This window comes from Alosa alosa, chromosome 2, assembly GCF_017589495.1.
Source record: "Alosa alosa isolate M-15738 ecotype Scorff River chromosome 2, AALO_Geno_1.1, whole genome shotgun sequence".
NCBI classification, from domain to species: Eukaryota; Metazoa; Chordata; class Actinopteri; order Clupeiformes; family Clupeidae; genus Alosa; species Alosa alosa.
Window position 1 is genome coordinate 2,640,820 of NC_063190.1, and position 19,227 is coordinate 2,660,046.

Here is a 19,227-nt window from a genome sequence, read left to right on the forward strand (position 1 = left end):
ACAGGAACAAAGCTTATGCAGAAAGTAGGTTTATTTTATTTTAAGGAGTAAACAAGAATTTGAACTCAAGTGGGCCACTTATATTATAGGCTATTATCACTAAATATTTTCACAAAATATAATCTCATGAACATAAAGGTAGAATTTTGTTGCATTGATGCACCGTTAAAGCAAAAGACAATGTTTCAATATACTATAAGATGTGCACTAATTTGAAAATGCAATTCAGTACACTTCCTTCCTTTTTAAACGTCTTAAATTCCCACAGGGATCTTTGGGTTAAGTGTTCATTGATGGGTATTCATAAATCGGAACTCCTAGTCTACTGAAGGCTCCTAACATGTTGTATATCCTCGTCTAGTTCCTGTGGAGAGACATCTGGACCATGCCTGTGGAGACAAAGGTGAAAAGAATAGAGGAGTAATTAGGTCTGGACAGAGTGTGTTGGGGGACAGATGCATTTGTTGTCCTTGTATTCATAGACCCATCCCTTCTGATGGCATGTACACATGTAAAGAACCTTGGCACTTAATGCCTTGTATTTACTTATCCTAAATGTTTATTTTTTTAGCTCCAGTGAGAGCAGAAGTAAGGTGTTCTAATAGCTTACGTAAAAGACGTGCAACATCTGACAAACACCAGCAACCATCCAGTTGGAAGCACTAAAAGCTTACTTACATGCTAACTTGTGTCTTTTGGTGTATGTGAAAAGAGTGCCATATTTCCTGCTGTGAAAACTCCTCTTACATTTCTGGGCCACCAACCAAGAGAATCTGAGGTTTTAGAACATCCAGCTGACCGTCAGTTTATGATTACTTGTGGTAGCAATTGAAGTGAACGTCACCAACATGTTATTTTATTCTCTTTAGAAATTGAAGTGCCATTGAAGTGTCTTCTTTCAAAAGAAAGGTGCATGTGTACCATAACTTGTGTTAGATACATAACAAGTTAACAACTTACTCACTAGTGTACTGTCTTTCAAGCGACAGTATGCATGAACCAGTGTGCAAGTAAACAGAATGGGTCACAACACTGTATTGCCCGGGAGTAGAGAACATTATTAGAGTTTCTATCCTCAATTTGCAGTGATTTATGCAAGCCACATCAGCAAAATAGTATACCCCTTCCCCGCCTCTGGCTGTAAATTATGGGATAAGATCAGGGTTCGTTCGCTACAGTTGCTGCCTCCAAGATCAATACCTTAACCTGGCATGAGCCATCACTTCCTCCATTTGTAAACATTCTAGGATCATACTTGTGCCATGTATCAAAAACAGTGCCTAAATTAATGTTCCCTCTTACAATAATTAAGACTACTATGAGAAGGCTGGAATATAACCTAAAAAAGTGGCATACCTGTTACTTTGATGACACTGCTTGGGCTTGAAAGGGCGTGAAATCATCTCTCTCTGTTGAGAAAACAAACCTTTTATGTAAAACTATATTAGAGAACTCTTCAAATGACTTACCATGATGAGCCTTCATTGTAATAACACTGAAAACATGGCTTGAGTATTTACTCTCTCAGCCTGTCCACGAAACAATATATGAATTTAAGGAATGTGCAATGGCACAAGAATAGACCTTTTTACTTACTCTCTTTATGTTGCTTTTGCTAATAATATTTCAGTAAGAAATTTATTTCATTTTGCATTTGGTCATAACACTCGCTTTGTCCATGAGCATGTGTTTTATAGCTGACCAGATGACAAGCCCTTCCTTGACCCTCATCACCACCTTTCTCCCCAGAGATGTATGAACGGGCTCTCCCTTTAGTGACCAAAGTCCCCCCTCCCCACCCACTACGGCTACCACTCCCAGAACTGCTGAGACTCTGGGGAAAAACTGCTGAGGAGCAGAGAGAGTGAGAGCACTTTAATGGATAGAAGAGAAATAAAGCACTTGGCTGTCCAGGGCACACCATTCTTCCTGTCCAAGTTTAAAATGGCTGTATTAGCCTACGCAGGAGATAATGCAACCTCATCATGACACTGAGGCATCACTTTGTGCATCTAAACTTCTCCAATTTTTTGCATTAAATCCAATGTTCATTACTGGACATCTCTCCATTTGGATTTCAAGTTATTCCCCCCAACCACATCTAAGCAGTAACATCTTACCTTTACTCTTTCCTCTCGCTGCTTCTTTAGAAGCACCATGATCTGGTCCCTCCTTTTAGCCTTTAAAAATGACAATCAGAATTTTTAATATTTGTGCAATATATATACTGGTAATAAAAAAACTTGTTCCCTTCTGTTGACATGGCCTGGAACAGACTACTCTGTGTATACTGTTATCACCCTAGCACAGTAGAGCACAGCTGTTCTTTCTGAGCCAACAGCAGCAATTACTAAACAAGCCTCATAACTTTGATTTATCACTTCAGGAAATGGGGGACAAGGCTTACTGTGGTTAATGCCATTTGATGAAATCCATTACACATGCCAAGCAGATGTCATTTAACTGTAGGTTAAACCATTACTGTTATGTTCTCATTTCAAATTTGAATCATTAATACATATTAGCAGTTCATGTGAACTACAAAATAACACAATTTAGGCTGCTATAAGTGTAATGTGTCACCAAATGACACCTTTAAGTCCTCTATATGCTAACTATATGCTATCAGTGCATGCAGTATATGGACAATAATTACCCGTATTTCCACTAGAATATAAGGTCAATGAAAGGCTGATGAATTGGAGAGTAGCTTTAGTGAAAACGTAAACGGAACTATTCTGAAATGCACAATTTCCCTTAAACACCCTGATTCAGAGGGCTTCTGGAGTGGGTCAATTACTTAAGAGGAGCCTCATCAAATGGGCCTTTTCTCTCGAGAGCAATCTATTGCGAGGCTTCCAGGTTGATTACTCTCAGCAAAAAGAGAAAAAAAAATCTGAGAAATAGGAGTGGCATGAATCTAGCTACGCCCCAGGCTCTGATACGGCAGCTCTTCATGCCAGTGAGAAATGAAGGCTGCTGGGTAGCTATCGCCCAAAGGCTTTGAAATTATTAATAAGCTCTGTTCTAGTTAAAGTGAGTGGTAAGATATTATTCAGCATGTTAATCACTACCAAAGAAAGACGCCACATCTGAGAACACTAAGAAGCTGCAGAGAGCCATTAGGGGTTCAATGACCTAACAACTGAGAGAGATCAAGAGACCAGTGCTATGTCTCTATATCAGACATCCTTAAATAGATGGAATAAAACAGGGAGTTACCCATAAAGGAAACCCAGCACAAATAGAGGCCAGCAGCTGTGGTCAGCATTCTGTCGTGCAGGCTCCAGCGAGTTTAAAACACGATGATGAGCTGTTTTCTTGGTCTGACAGTAACCTCTGGTGGGATAAATCAATGGTCCCTTAATTCTCATAACCCCTCTTAGATGAATTGATCCAAGGGTACCCAGCCCTCCTTTCTAATCCGATTAGCCTGTGTGCGGTTTGGTGGATGTGGCCATAGAGAGACACTGCAGACACATTCATCACGGCGAAGAGAGTCGGCTAAATGGGGCTAAGCAGAGTGTAAGAGATGCCAGCCCCTTGTATAGCATTACTGGATTGGCTGCTTCTCTGTCGGCAGTGGAAGGATTTATGTGGACTGCACACGGATAAACCCCCCTAAATCAATGTTAGATGCTCCTTTGATTTCATTTGCGGGGCCTTCAAAGCATCAGGTGACCTGAGATGTGGCCAATCACTCAGGATTATTGTATTCTAGTGTAAAATACACCTCGGCCAACATCAGGTGGTGTAAACACTATGATAATCATATTTCACCGTTTTAGTTGGAGGCTAAACTTTTCCATACTGCACAAAATGGCGCACTCTGAGAGAAATACATCACCAAATTGCCAATGCCTTCAATAGATTCTGAGTTTTGTTGATAGAGATGGTATTGTGAGGATATATTCTCTATACATATTCTCTTATGTATAGCTTCTATTATGGGTTTATATAGAAAGGATTATTGACACAACAGTCATGCAAAGTAAATGAGGCACTCGTGAGGGTTATGTTTACATCATATTACCTTGTAGGTGCTTCAGATTTTCTTTAAAGCATCTTTCAATGATTTGGATCCCTCAACTGAAGAGCACCAGAGGGACACCCAGTCTGACAGCATTGCAGCACTCTTTGCAAATTGTTTGAGTCATGCAAAGGACTTGTTTGTGATTTGTTGGCAGGTAGTCATTGTTTTCAAATATTTGACACTCTAAAAATAAATGAGGTCAAAGGGTAATCCCCCTTATGTCAATACTTTGAGTGATGTTAACAATGAGGAAATTAAAGGGCAATAAATAAAATGTGTGCAATCTGTGCCCGCAAGAACTATTTCTCCAACAATCCCATGATTTATTTGTATTTTCTATGAAAGCTACAGCACTGGATGGTGTTAGTAATAACTGTTTAAGATGCAAAGCCATGCAGCAGGACTACCCTCCTCTGTCAGTTTTAATGCTGTGATTTTCTTAATGCAGCATGTGGGCCAGTATTCTCTGGCCGGCCCTATCCTGCCTGCCAGATCCACACCCTGACCACCCTGTGATCTTTAATCATATTTCATCAAATATCTATAACGCCACTGCAGGCTGGTCCCTATTTAACCGCCAAGAACGTTTAACGAGTAACTGCACTGAGCTAAGCATATACAGAGGAGGATTCTCAAATAGGCCTAGTCTTAAGTGTGTGTCAGAATTAAAGAGACTATAGCACTTGTGATTAAACCCACAGAAAAGGAAGTTTGGATGCTTGTATCTCATTTATTGAGTGAGGCTGAAACTGCTGAATCCAGCAAAAGATTGCATCCAGCCTAGATAACCTAATAAATTAGGCCTACATTATGACAGCCTTTCCCCCCTTAGATATCACACATTGGCTCCTAGAAAGACACCCTTTTAAGTGTTTGATGCCTATCAATAATGAACATTTGATTCTCACCATGTCTTTGTACTTTTGTCTGTCCTCCTCGGCCCTCTGTTCTGAAAAGATTGCATCATTCTCTGTAATATAGGGTACGCTATGTTAGCCTTATAGTTCTAAAAGATCATCTTCAAACACATGGAACAGATGTGATGGCTGAGGTGAGGGCTACTCACGAGGTGCACTGGGCCTTGGAGCAGTTTTAATGGCTGAACTCAAATAGTAGATAATGCAATAATTATATTTCACACCATTAAACCCATGTATATGAACAAACGAATGAAAAAATGAATTATGTAGATTAAGCTATTTAGTCAAGAACAGAATACCCACATGGATCTTTAGCTACTTTTAGTCGCTGACCGATATCTGCTGACACCAGTCTCGACTCTATCGGCGGTTGCAGGGCTAGGGAATTCCAGAAAGTCGTCGCATATGAAACATCCTCAGGCGAAGATCCAACAAAAATAGTATACTGCGCTTCCAACTCGGCAAGTTCTTGTAGCCCTACGTTTATATCGTCCACTGGATCAGTTGCCATTACGGAATCGACTACAAAATTCAAAACTGGCTGAGGTTACCGGTAGCCTAGGCCTACGTCTCAAACTCACTGAGGTGCTCTGAGTTGTTGTCTGTTACCAGGGAGACACTATGCGCCCTTGGATTGCTCTGAACGAGAACGCGCTCCGACGCAAAGATAAGCCGCTGTTTTATTAACTTATCTTTATTTAAATAAACCAACCATTCCCATTAATAAGAGACAACAGTAAAGTAATAGACAGTTTACATTTCATCGTTTTTATTTTTCAATCAACATAAATCCACATTGACAACATCAGTAGGCCTATAGCTACAGGCCTACGCTCATCAAAATACTTGACGGCATTGAGGGGATGAGAAGAGTTGTAAAATCTGTCTGGTTCTCCTGGCTGTGAGGTTAGTGATTACTGCTATTTTGGTAATCAGCTAACTACACTGCCAGGTGACCGCAGAAGAAACGCGCCAACCCAACGCCTTTTAGAGATTCTTGGTATGATATAAAATCTGAAAGAATTACAACAAACTAGACAGTTTAGCCTACTATGGCCCTGGCTATATTAGCACAGACTATGCTGTTACTGTAGTAGGAGGTGTATTAGGCTGTGCACAGATTGTGCTCATTATTCATTAGCCTAATTGAAAGGGTCTATACAGATTTCACCATATGAAAAGATAGCCCCTTTGAAGCCTGGACTTGTGTCTGATGCAGGCTGTTGTGTTGGCAGTACTGTTAGTGATTGCAACTGAAATGAAACAATCAGCTAACTACACTGCCTACAAACCAGCCCCAAACATATCGGAGCAAGGAACAGGCAACGGCGGGCATTTCTGGAAAAGAAAGTAGCCCATGGAAGCACAGGAGGTATACAGATAAACTAGGCCTACTTCATTTGACCATTTTGAAGAGTAAATTCAATCTGTTTTAGGCCTAGCCTGATATGAAGAAGCTGTCACGTGAAAGCTTACCTGTGAGATGGTGTCCAAGAGCGCAGAGCTCATTTCATGGCTGGATTCTGTTCATCTGAGTTTTTGTGTCCAGGCGAAATATGTTGTTGTTACGGTTTCTGAGGACACATCTCCAGGTGGGGTTAGGGTTGAAACTGCAAAAGAAAGACAATAGCCAATGACTCACATGCAGTAGCCTGATAACCAGGCCCATGTAGGCTGTCATGCAATACAAGGATTATAAAATAAGCCTCTTTTTCTTTCTTTTTTTTATAAAACAGACTTTAGCAATCTAAAATATCAAGAGTTATGAAATGTGAAATGTTCAAAATCGTTAAACCACTGCAGAGAGAGAGAGAGAGAAATGTCTTATTTGGAGACAGGAATAATAGGCCTAAAGCTAATTGTCCTCCATAAAAAGGCTAAATTATCCACATTGGTCTTTAAGCTATAGGTTACAGCTGCCAAATCCGTGATAAAAGAAAAAAAACGGATAAAGCTTACCTGAAAACGTAGCTTCCTTGTCAGCGTCTCAAAACACCTGTTAGTTGAGCGTGCTGGAATTCACTCGGACATCGCCAGCTTTTATAGTAGGGCTTGCAGCAGTCACTAAATGTCAGTTCAAATTCAGCGCCAGCAGAGGCGCGATCACTAGCACCGCGAACATTGGCGCTTGTTCAGGCTTCATTTTGGCGCTAGAGAGCCTGCTATTTAGATAACAACAAGGAGGGAGAAACTGACAGCTAACGACTAACCTCCATATAAAATACTGTTACATTTCATTCAAATATTATATACTTCATTCAACGTAGGCTACTGAATAGCCGAATAGGCTACTGAATGTGTCTGTGTGCTATAGCATCCATAGGCCTACAAAAAATATCCAGTTTTTCAAACGTTTTTGCGAAGGCTATTTATTGAGGAATTCGTTGCAGTTCATAGCCTATGCAGGGATAATGCAGTAGCCTATTTTGGGCATGAAGAGATGTACGTTGTATGATAGCCTGCTGCACTTTACTGCAGAAATGGCACCGCACTGCACTTCATTGTAGGCCTATGTTAGCCTACTTCAGAAAAACTGCAGTGTAATTTATTTTGTAGTAGGCTATAACTGCAGTTATATTTTATTAGGTTTATACAGCACATCATACATTTGGTAGTAGGTCAATCATCCAGCATTAGACTAAAGCCGACTGGATCTGAATTAATGCAAAAGTTAATTTGCCTAACCATCCCTGTCCTTATATAATTATTTCACATATTATAACAAACATATTAATGATTAAAATGAACGCTTAACCTGATTAGACTACTGTAGCTTAAATCCATAAAATCAATATCACTTCCATCTCAATTTGTATCAATTTGAGTCGACAAGTCAGCTTTTCCTGACTTTAGTTCATGATTTTCAAATGTTTCTAAAGAAGTTTTTATTTTATTTTCCCATTTCCTTGTTTCCCAGCCCACCCAAAACAAACATTTGGACATGATGCACCCCTTCTTATGGATTATCACTACCTTACCTATGTCATGGTGACTGGGGCAGGACAATAGGAACTTTCAGTTATAGCTCATGAGTAACATTTCCTTTCTACAGCCTAAAAAGGACAGAAACCCCATCAAAAACCACCACAAAAAGTATGAAGAAACATCCAGCATTTCAAATAAAATAAATGTAGCAGAACGCAGCACCAGTCTGAGTTGCAGAACTTGGAACTTTTATTTAAAATCTCCATGTGGGGCAATGTTGATGTTGGATTGGTTACCATAGAATCTTCATTGATTTGTTGCCCTTGTGGGCAAGTTTAGGCTTGCCTGCATGGAGGTTATGGACAGCTAGCCTTGTTTCAACAGGTGCAGCGTCTTCAGTAACCTAACTCTCTTTTACAAATGGGTCAGTTGAGTGAACAGGTAGTCAGTCCTATTTTAACTGTTAATCGTTTAAGTGTTATGTACATGGCATATAACATGTTCTGATGTGTAGGCCTACATTATATGCATACTGCTATGTGCATGTTAAATATGATCTGCCTGAATGCAAAAACATTTCTAGCTATGTGTGTTTTTGTTTTATATTTCCTTGAAGACATATTAAACATTAAATAAATCAAGCCCTCCTGGGAAGCTCCAAATAATAAACCCATAAATAGATGTTGGTGTCACTGAAGAATAGGTCTCCTGGAAACCTCACTATGCATTTGAAACACCTGTTTTTATCATATCTTCTTGCTCAGGTCAGGATGAAGTGGGAAAAACTCAAGGTGTTCTCAAGCTAAAACAGCCACTTAATTCCAAATCCACAGCCACATCACAATTCAGTTGTTCTATTTGCACTGTAATCACTAACCAGAGACCAAGCTACTGCCAATTATGCAGTTTCTTTAAATCAAAGGTTATACTGTTTTGAATGGCCTTTACAGTGATTTTGCTATGTTTTAGAGGGGGTGGTAGACATTTCGGTTCAGTGCCATTCAGTTGGGTCATATCAGTGTTCTATATTCTGTTTTGCAACATAGAAATATAGGGTCCTGTAGGCTACATGTTCCAGTTTTATCCACTGTGTATCTTTGCACATCTTTGTCAGGATGAATGATCTGTACCTCAACCAAAATAGATTGGATGTATGATTTGAACAATCAGAAATTAGCCTATAAAAGTGCATGGGAAAATGTGTTGACTGAAGTATTGTTATTTCAGGTCATTAAGTGTGTCTTTTACTATGTAGATTGTCTTTCTCAAGTATGTTTTGCAAAGATGGAAGTAGCACTAAGCTGTTTGCCTCATATATGTTGTAATTGTTTCATCTTGACTTTTGTATGTATATTTATCTCCCAAACCTTACAGGCTGACCCATGCTAAAATGTTGCTATGTTATTTTGAATAATTAGTACAATCACAGTTTGTTTTGTCAGGACACAAAAACAACATGGACACAAACAGCCAAATGTTAAGTGTAACTTCAATCATTTCCATTGGATGGCAGCAGAGTACAAAGTATTTCATCGCAATGTTTATTTTTGCCATGATCTAATGCAATTTTGTTCATGCTAAAAAAAACTCTTTTAAGAAAGCAATGAAGTCAGTCCAACTTTTGTGAAATCTACAAAAAATGTTCTCCTGATTGCCATGTGAATGAATTAGTACTTCAAACTGTTTGAGTCTTAGCCCCCACAGAATCAGATTTTGTTCAATAAGAATTCATTTTTTATATACTCTCAATTCCATATTGAGTAAAATAGCCTACACATTTGAGAGTCATTTGCATGACCGCAAGAAGTCATGTAATAGTTCTGAAGCACCCTGTGAAGAGCAACATTTATACAGAGACACAAACAGGGAAAATAATAACAATAATAATAATAATAATAATCACAATAATAATAATAATAAAAGACTGTTATTTTGTTTTAACTCATGTTGAGCATCATCAAAAAGCCATTGCAGTTCAATGAGAGGTGTCCTAGAAAATTGCTATCGTGCCTCTATGTCAAGTCCAGGCCGAAAGATCTAGAGAGAGAAGAGATAGGCTTGTTAGTCACGGTGATAGCAGGTTTGTTTTTGAAGCGGCCCACAAAGACATTTTGCGTTTCCTTTCTTTCTATCGGATTTCACCTAACCCCGACACACCCCTCCCAGGAGAAGATCATGCCCTTTACACGCCTGTGATATACTGGACAACCCTTTCAAAGACATTACTTTATACTTTTGTTACTCGGACATCAATACCTCGTTCGATACATTAGCAAACCCTCTCAATGAAGTAGACAGAATAAATTGATTAAGTTACATCTAAAATCAGCAAACTGATTGCAATCACTTGTAAGAGAAAGCGTTAAAGACAGTTAGAGACAATGCACGTGTTATATGTCTGCTGGAGAAGACACGATCACCCCTGAATTTGATGAGGCGAACAAGGGATGACGATGCTGACTGCCATCCACAGAAGAAATGGCAGACAAATTTACTTGTTAGATATATGGCCCTACTATCATTCAACGTGAAATAAATGCTCACTCAGCTGTTTGATAATGGCATTGTCATTTATTTCCATCTAAAGGAGAATTGTAGCACACCAGTATTAATAGCACCACTTAGAAAAACAATTAAATAAATTACCACAGTTTGTTGTGCAGAGTTACAATTGCAGACATATAATGACTAAAGATTAAGTTACTCTTTGTCAGGTAAATTACAGGATGACAACTTTGCGTCATCCTGTAATTTGATGTCGCGAAAAGAAATAAAAGTTCTGTAATATGATTTATCCTTGTCATTATCTTAAAGGCCATGTCTGAAATATCTCGAGGCAAAGCTTATGTCTTGTCAGGGGACATCCTATTCTTTGACAAGCACAATGAAACATAATACTGCTATATGTGCTCTCTATACTGTATATATAAACCACCACACACACAGCCACTGACAATCAGCACCAGGGAAGCAAGGTTTGTATAATATTTCTTTAGCCTCTTTTTCAAGTGACCTCGACAAACATAGACTTTCATTTTGTAAGGGAATGATAAGAGTTCTTTCATGCTAGTGATTTTTCATTTCAACATTAACACTACCTTGTCACGTTAAAAGTGTTGTATAATGCCTCACTGTATATCTCTCAGTCTTTCCCTGTCACACCTCGACTTTCTCAGTTTTACAGACCGTAAGGATGATAACTTGGAAACATCTAGCCTTTTTGGCTTTCATTTTGCATCCTGGATTGGCTTCTGCGAATAACTGCTCAGCAGTCTATGACAGAATTCCTGGTGAGTCCTCCACTGAGCAGCATATTCAAAGCAATCTTCCTCCCTATCTACCTGTCCACTAACCCTGACCCACTACCTGCAGTCAACAGTGACTTGACCGTTGACTGTGGGACTAATACCATCACATTGGAGGTGAATCTGTGCACTGTCCAGTGGGCTGGCTTCAATGACACAACTCTGGCTATGAACGGACAGCACAATAACAGCCTGTGCCTCGGAATCCAGGACTCCACTGTGGACCCACCTGTTGTCCGGTTTCACTTGCCGGTCAATGACAGCCAGGAGAACCCCTGCCGGACATCCTGGCAGGTCATTATTGCTTTTATGTCTTTTGTCCATTCAGTTTCAACACTGAGTTTGGTCATTTTGTTTGTTTAAATATTTGTTCATATTTGGTCAATTTGATTAATACATTTTATTTATATTACAATATTTGAGCAACATGCGACGAATCAAAATCTGTTAAAGCAAGCTCAAAAGATGTGTTTATAGAATGGTGATTATGTGAAGTTCTACACTAACATGTTCATGTTTGTTTATGTTTATCTGTGTGTGTGTGTGTGTGTGTGTGTGTGTGTGTGTGTGTGTGTGTGTGTGTGTGTGTGTGTGTGTGTGTGTGTGTGTGTGTGTGTGTGTGTGTGCGTGTGTGTGTACTTGTGCAATGTGCACACATGCATGCTTGTATTTGTATGTGTGCTTCTGAAGACAGATTGTAAATGAGGCTGCAGGGTCAGGGATCTTCAGTGCATTTTCCAATATCCAGTCGGTGGTCATCACAGGCTTCATTGTCACACCAAGGTCCTCCGAAGGCATCATCAGTTACTCCACTGACCTCTACTACCACTTCTCCTGCCGCTATCCCCTGGAGTACTTCATCAACAACACACAAATTGTGGCGTGAGTCTCACAGTCAGCCTTCACGCTCTCTCTCTCTCTCCCTACTCTCTATCTCTCTTCAAGAAATGGAGACATTTTGTGCTTATATGTTTAATTGTCTTCAGGTCCTCTGTTTCTGTGGCAACCAAGGGGAATAATGGAACCTTCATTAACACTCTCAGCATGAGTGTCTATAATGTAAGTTGATTTGTCAGTAGTGTAAAATAAACATTCTATATATAGTGAGATTTTTTTCCCCAAACTTATGAAATTTTTTCTTCAGGATTCTGGTTATAATAACCCTCTGGTAGTTCCAGATTCAGGCCTAGCATTGCGCACTAACGTCTATGTTGAAGTCAAGGCTACAAACCTCACTGGAAGGTTAGTATTATCTAGATAGTATTATCCTATCCAGATATCCTCAACTACATTTTTTTTATGTTATTGTATACTAGGTATGGATAGGTATATTACAGTACATTATATAGAGAAAATAGATAGAATATAGAATTATATCTCTTCTGTATAATCAAAATGATACCTAATGCTTCATGTTATCAGCTTTAACGTGATGCTTGACCACTGCTTTGCAACGCCATCCCCTTACAACATGTCTGTCAGTGAACAGTATGACTTCTTCATTGGGTAGGACGTTTTCAGTTATAAAGCATTTCAGACACAGCCATTTTAAGTTATTTTTTCATGAGCAAATAATGCATTTCTGTACTGTAAATGTAAAAATGAAATCGGGTAGTTAATGAACAATAGATTTTTGGAGCATGTGACTCATATCTTGTCTTATCTGTTTTAACTTGGTTTTATTTTATAATTTTGCAGATGTAACATAGCCTCAAGAACCACAGTAGAGCTGAATGGGCTGGATCTTCGTTCGCGGTTCTATTTTGAGGCGTTCCGTTTCGTGCAACACCACAGTCAGCAGAAGTCCACCCTGTACCTCCATTGTATTGTGCGACTCTGTGAACCAACCAAGTGCCAAGAGCTTCTCAATGTAAGAAGTACTTTACCCTCCTGAGTTCTCACACCTCAGTGCCCCTACTTCATTTGTGACTGCCATGGTTGGCATCAGATCTGTTCGTAAAGCCCCTAAGTGAGAAGTTGTTAAAAAAAAAAATTGAAAATATTTTGCTGTTACTATGTTAGAATGTCAGCCACAAAACAAACATGTACATGACTAATTATAGTAGTCTGACAAAAAGGCATGCTATTACAAAATAGGTGATGTAACTGATGGATTGTCTGCGGTGCATTTTCACAGGATAGGACGTTATGCGTGAAAGTAATTTTCTTTACCAGTATGATGGTTCCTATAATGGCAGAGCCGGACAGTAACGGAGTACATTTACTTGAGTACAGTACTTGAGTACATTTTTGAGGGATCTGTACTTTACTCCAGTACCATTTTTGGGGAGTACTCATGACTTTACTCAAGTACATTTGAGAGGCAAATATTGTACTCTTTACTCCACTACATTTCTATCCATAACCGTGAGTACCCGTTACTTCTAAAAAAAAAAAAAAAAAAAAAAAATCTTGAACAAATCTCAATTTGTTGTTTCCCTCTCAAACGTGATTGGATTGTGCAGGCGCCACTGATTGGGACAGCCTATCAGCAATCACCTTCAGCTTTCCGCCAAAGTCAACTCCCATGGTCAGATTTCGATAAGAGACGAAACCATGGACGAAACAATGGATGAAGATGCAGCAGTTCCATCCCAGGAATGTGCCAATCTGTGGCCCCACCTCGCCAGACTATTTCTATTTTCTGAACAAGTTAATGATAGTTTTCGCTTCAAGTGTTTCAATTACAGAATAGTATTTTGTATTTGAAATACGTATTTTAAATACATGAATGAGAAATACTGCCCATCCCTAGCAACATGGTAAAAAGATGAAAATGACTTGATTTTACTTTCAATTCCTTTTACATTCTCCAAGGTTTTAACATTAACATTTTTCATAACTCTATGTAGGATGTTTCTGTACATAAATGTAAGCACTGTGGCAGTAGTAATGCAATATTTAGAAAATGTTGGCTACTCTTGTACTCTTGATACTCAAGTACTTTTAAAAACAAGTACTTCAGTACTTTTACTTAAGTAGACATCTGACTGTTGTACTTTTACTTGTACTTGAGTAAAATTTAGCAAAGGGTATCTGTACTTTTACTCAAGTAATGAAGCTGTGTACTCTGTCAGCCTCTGTATAATGGTAATGAATGTGTGGGCACTGACGCGTCCAACACAACTGAACTTAGGTGCAAGAAGTCTAATATTTAAATAGATACAGATATTACTTAGATAAGTCTAAAATCTTAGTAGATATTACTTTGTCTCTCTGTTCATTTTGTGTCTTGAGAACCAACTCCACCTGCTTAAGTCCATCTTGGACGGGTAGTCACGCTCGCTGGCCTGCGGCCGGTCCAGACAGCCCAGCTGATAGAGCTTGGTGGCCATCAGAGGCTCTCTCCTCAGCCCCCCTCCCCCATCCTCTACCACCACCACACAGCAAACTGTTTTTTGCAGGCCCCTTGTGTAACAAATCCTGTCTGTGTCTGTGTGTTGGCATCAAACTGATTACTGGCACTCTAGAAAATGACCAACCACCACCAGTTACCACTGTCCAAGATAAGACTAACAGATAAACCTATATTGAACCATGCTGAATTACTTTGGCTATATTCTTGGCAGGCGTGCAGCGGAAACAATGGCAGAAGAAGGAGAGACGTCGTGGAGCCTTTTGGTGCGGAGTCACCTGAGTCAACCACTGTCTCTGTGGGACCAATCTTCACCAGAGACAATGGTACAATTGTCTTTGTCCACAACAATCTTCTACACAATCTCTAAAAAGAGCTTTTAGTGTTGCAACTCAGTTCAGTGATCTCCATTAATGTGAAAACCCTTCATGTTCAAGCAGATGCAGTCGACCAAGCCTCGGCTCCAGAGTCGGGTAAGTATGTTGTTTCCTCGTAAACAATTTATTTTGAAACTCAACACCCATCTTATGAGGCTGCTGGCTGACATGTGGTTCTAAAAAAGACGTTCCTTTTAGGTGCTCAGCAGGGTGAAAGGAGTTCGAGCAGCACAGGGTTAGCTGTCGGGCTGGTTTTCGGTTGTGGAGCGTCTGTACTACTCGTCTTAGGAGGCTGGTTTGTGGTGAAGAAGTATTTTTTGACTGGTGGTGAAATTGGATCCTTTCACTAATTCACACAGGATTTTTTTGTGTGTTTTTACATATAAAACACAAATTACAGATCTCATAGACTCTTGTTTGCAAAAAACACATTCTCATGCAACAAGAAGACACATTTTGCATTGTGATGCACTTGTGATGCATAATGGTAACCAGAAGTGGCAAAGGGTAAACACAGAGCCCTAGAGCAGTGGTTTTCAAAGTGGGGGCCGCGAGAGGGTGCCAGGGGGGCCTCAGCAAGTTGGAGGAAAAAACAAAAGCAACACATAAATACATTTGAAAAATTTCAAATATACCTATTACTATGAGGGTTGTTATATAATGGCATTATAATAATGTGACGCATATCTGAACATTATATTTTCCATGATAATGACTGGGAATAATAGTCGTGATAGCTCTCATATAGCAGAAAGCCCCAAATAATTTTTTTACGCACTGTATGCTCCATCGTGAAGTGTTTGTGGCTAAAATAATTATTAGGATTAGCTTAATGTATTTTTACATTTGCCGTAGTATTGTCGATGGGTTTAATAAGGGGGTCCTTGGCCAGAATCTAGTGGTATTTGGGGGGCCTTGGCCAGAATCTAGTGGTATTTGGGGGGCCTTGTCCAGAATCTAGTGGTATTTGGGGGCCTTGTCCAGAATCTAGTGGTATTTGGGGGGCCTTGGTGGAAAAGTTTGGGAACCCCTGCCCTAGAGAGAGTGAACACAAACAGAGCACTATATGAACACAAACAGAGCACTATATGAACACAAATATAGAGCAATATGAGCTGCCCTGAACACTGCTTTCCTTTTTTTCCCCATTTGATTGCTTTGTGAGATGATCTGAAGGCAGTGTTTGGTTTTGAGCACAGGTACAACTGTTTTGAGGCAATTGTTCAGTTTTGCAGAGGTTGGCAAAGGTTTTGGGAATGTAATTTGAGATTTGGGATTTGTGTTTATAGTTTTGAGAAAAGGGTGGCAGGTTTCAAAAAATGTGTTTTAGCAATTGTGAAAAAACTGTAATAGAGTAATTAATTCCTGGTTCAGCAACATGTTAACAGAGTTGCTCTGCTAGACAGTACATTGTTTGGGAGTTTGGGAGTGTTCTGCAATATTATCCTGTATCCTGCATTAATGTGCTTTGTGATCCAAAATGTCTTACAATAGCAACATATCAAACCACGATAACAAGTCAGAAAGTAACATTAAAGGACCATTGCATATCTGAACCAAATGCATATTATTTCACCTAATATATATAATACCCTAATAATTGTAAATATCCCTTGGAGGGAAATTGAAATTGATTACATGCATCTTGCATGCACTGCTTACAAAACTGGCATTTCCTGATGGGATTGGCATCTGACTCAGTTGCTGGGTGTTGGAGCTAACTGAATGTCAGAACCTCAAACCTCATTTAACTGTTCTGCCTGCTCTCACCGAGCCTGTAGCTAGTAAAAGTGTTCTATAAAACTTCCCCAAGGGACTTTATTGTGTCTGTGGCTTTAAAAATGGGCTTGGTCTAGGATTAACTTTGAAGCGTATGGAGCGGCATGTAGCCAATCATCATTTACACTACATTCTTCCACAACATTCTTTCCACTATTTTTTTTTCATTGGTGATTGGTGCGCCACAAAAGTCTGGGGCCCTGAAGTGTGCTGAGCTAAAGGCCCCCAGACTCACATCCAGTTCCAGCCATGTGAAGATAATTCTTGAGGCCCAACCTCCTTTTTCCAAATGTGTTCCAGATGAATTTCGTCCCGCCTAGCTCCACTCATCCATCTGGGATCAATCCATTGAAGTGTTGCTTCAGAAGGCTGGGCCTAATCAAAAAAATGCTTGCATATGATTGGATAAGCCACTTGTCCGTCATCTATTGACGTGCTACTTCAACCACTCACATCGAAACCAACCCGTGACACTGATAACAGTCTCACAGTCGCTTCTACGCTATGTCACATCTATGAAACTCTCGCCCTGCGTCCTGATTAGCTTTACCATAAAATCTGGTGCAGAAATCACTCTCAACGGAAGAGGTCCCAGATGGATGTGAGTGAAGCTAGGCGGAAATTCATCTGGCGAGAGTCAGGTTACCATTATACAACACAACAACAACAACCAAGAATAACAGGAAATATGTCATTTATTTAACGTAGTATAGATGATTAATGTAACATATTGTTGGAGTAAAAAACAGCTTTTGGGTTTGTACTGGCTAAGAGTAAAATGATACTTGCACCCTGGTAATTGTTTGCAGGTTAGGTCTTGTCTATATTCCGGACATTGAGCTCTGAGCAGCTGGTTTTCATTTGCTTCGAAAGTTTTGTAGCAGGTAAGAAAGCAGGACCAAGTTTTACATTTGAAGCATGCGGTACATAGAGCAGAGGCTAATGAAACATCACATAGTCTGAAGGTCCTCAGCTATGTATCTTAATTTGATAAACAATCAAAATAATGATCAGAATTATTCCAATGATGAGTCCAGCGATGTTCAGGTTCTTGGCTGTCCTTGATGATTCCAGAGCTCTGGCCCCATCTCCCATGGCGTTGGCATTGTCCACCTGCATTTGAGTTGGGGTAATACAGTTTTAAACAAAAATCATTAAGCCATAGGCCACTGGATTTCACACAGAGCAATATATAACATTTACTTACTCTACATGAGTAGACAATGGCAGCAATTCCAAGAGGAAGGCAACAGCAGAGTGTGTTGAAGATGGAAAAACCAAGATGGGATGGCACACTGGTGCGACTCTGAGCTCCGTCCATTTCTCTTGTCTTCTTTTCCTTGCTTTACAGCTGAATGTAAGGAATGCCTTTACGGCTACAGCGCTCATGTACTGGCCACCAAATGGGGGGTGGGAAGAGAGGCGAGCAGGCAGTGACTGGGTACAAGAGACCCGCCCAGCTCACAGAGAATGGACTTTTCCATACTGTCATCACTTGGTTGTTTTCATTAATAAATCCAAACATTTAGATAGACATATAAAATCTATAGAAAACTCGACCACACGTAAAACTGACCCTGCATTATAATAAACAAAGTGCATAGGATTTACCTCTGTATTGTTGGTAAGAGAAGGAATGCACATCTGTGGGGAAATAAAAGTGAGTTTCCGAGGTAGCATTTTTGTTGGCCAGATTCATCAAATTGCATCCATGAGTCAGAATTGTGTTTGAGTAACGGTGTAAACAAAGTGAATACTTTTTGCATGCCACTATGCAGTAAGAGGCATGCCTGCATCTAAACACCTCAACCTCACCACAACATCTCTTCTGCTTGGTACAAAATCTCAGAAATAAAATTGACTTTAAAATGCTGACAAATATCAAGTGTGTGTGTCAAGTATCAAATATCAAGTGTGGTTATAACGGTTAAGAATTACTATGGTAGAGAAAGCTTTTTCTTCCCCATGGAAGTGCATTAACTAGAAAATAGTTTTGCTTGTAATGACAATTTGTAACTCTATCTCTTAATTCTTTTATTTAATTCCAACGTTTCAGCCTGTCAGTATTTGTCAAGGTTCCTAATGTGGACACTAGCAAACTAGCCAGCTTGCCAGCACCTCGGAGGGTGTGCATTCTTTTCGATATTTATACGATGTTTAGGATCATTGCCATATAGCCTAAGATACCGAGGTTATATCCTTGGTATTTCATAGAAATAACCGAAAAAACAATTATCCTTGCATCCACGCACCGTGTATTAAATTAATGTTGATTAAACTATAAAACCTAAATATGAAGTCGAAAGGTTAGAGTTTTTGCGTTCGGTGCCCGCTTTACCTCCCTCCCTCAACGTCTCTTGCGCAACACGCAGTCTTCATGTCAGACAGACAGGTTTCTTACTGGTAGGCAGTGTAGGCTACAACTGGGAAACGGTTAGCAAAAGTAAGAAATAATGGTCCAGGTGTCGTTCTGGACTTTTGTGGTGGAAAAATGTTAATCCCACTTTTCCCTAGCTCATTGAATGTACCGTAG

General features: G+C 39.7%; 2 protein-coding genes across 2 annotated transcripts; one reads left to right on the top strand and one right to left on the bottom strand.

The window, feature by feature from the left end:
- Positions 1–18: 18 nt before the first annotated feature.
- hoatz (HOATZ cilia and flagella associated protein) lies at positions 19–5,568 on the bottom strand. The gene is made up of 6 exons (XM_048237469.1): positions 5,257–5,568; positions 5,100–5,132; positions 4,942–5,003; positions 2,121–2,180; positions 1,357–1,409; positions 19–389 (listed from the first exon to the last, which is right to left on the bottom strand). The coding sequence occupies exons 1-6, from the start codon at positions 5,462–5,464 to the stop codon at positions 323–325; spliced, it is 483 nt and encodes a 160-aa protein (XP_048093426.1). The 5' UTR covers positions 5,465–5,568; the 3' UTR covers positions 19–322.
- A 5,503-nt stretch (positions 5,569–11,071) lies between these two features.
- LOC125291365 (zona pellucida-like domain-containing protein 1) lies at positions 11,072–15,509 on the top strand. Its single transcript, XM_048238087.1, has 10 exons — positions 11,072–11,168; positions 11,251–11,477; positions 11,878–12,065; positions 12,170–12,242; positions 12,328–12,425; positions 12,606–12,689; positions 12,882–13,053; positions 14,753–14,864; positions 14,976–15,011; positions 15,114–15,509. Exons 1-10 carry the CDS (start codon positions 11,072–11,074, stop codon positions 15,263–15,265), a joined length of 1,239 nt encoding a protein of 412 aa, XP_048094044.1. The 3' UTR covers positions 15,266–15,509.
- Positions 15,510–19,227: the final 3,718 nt, after the last annotated feature.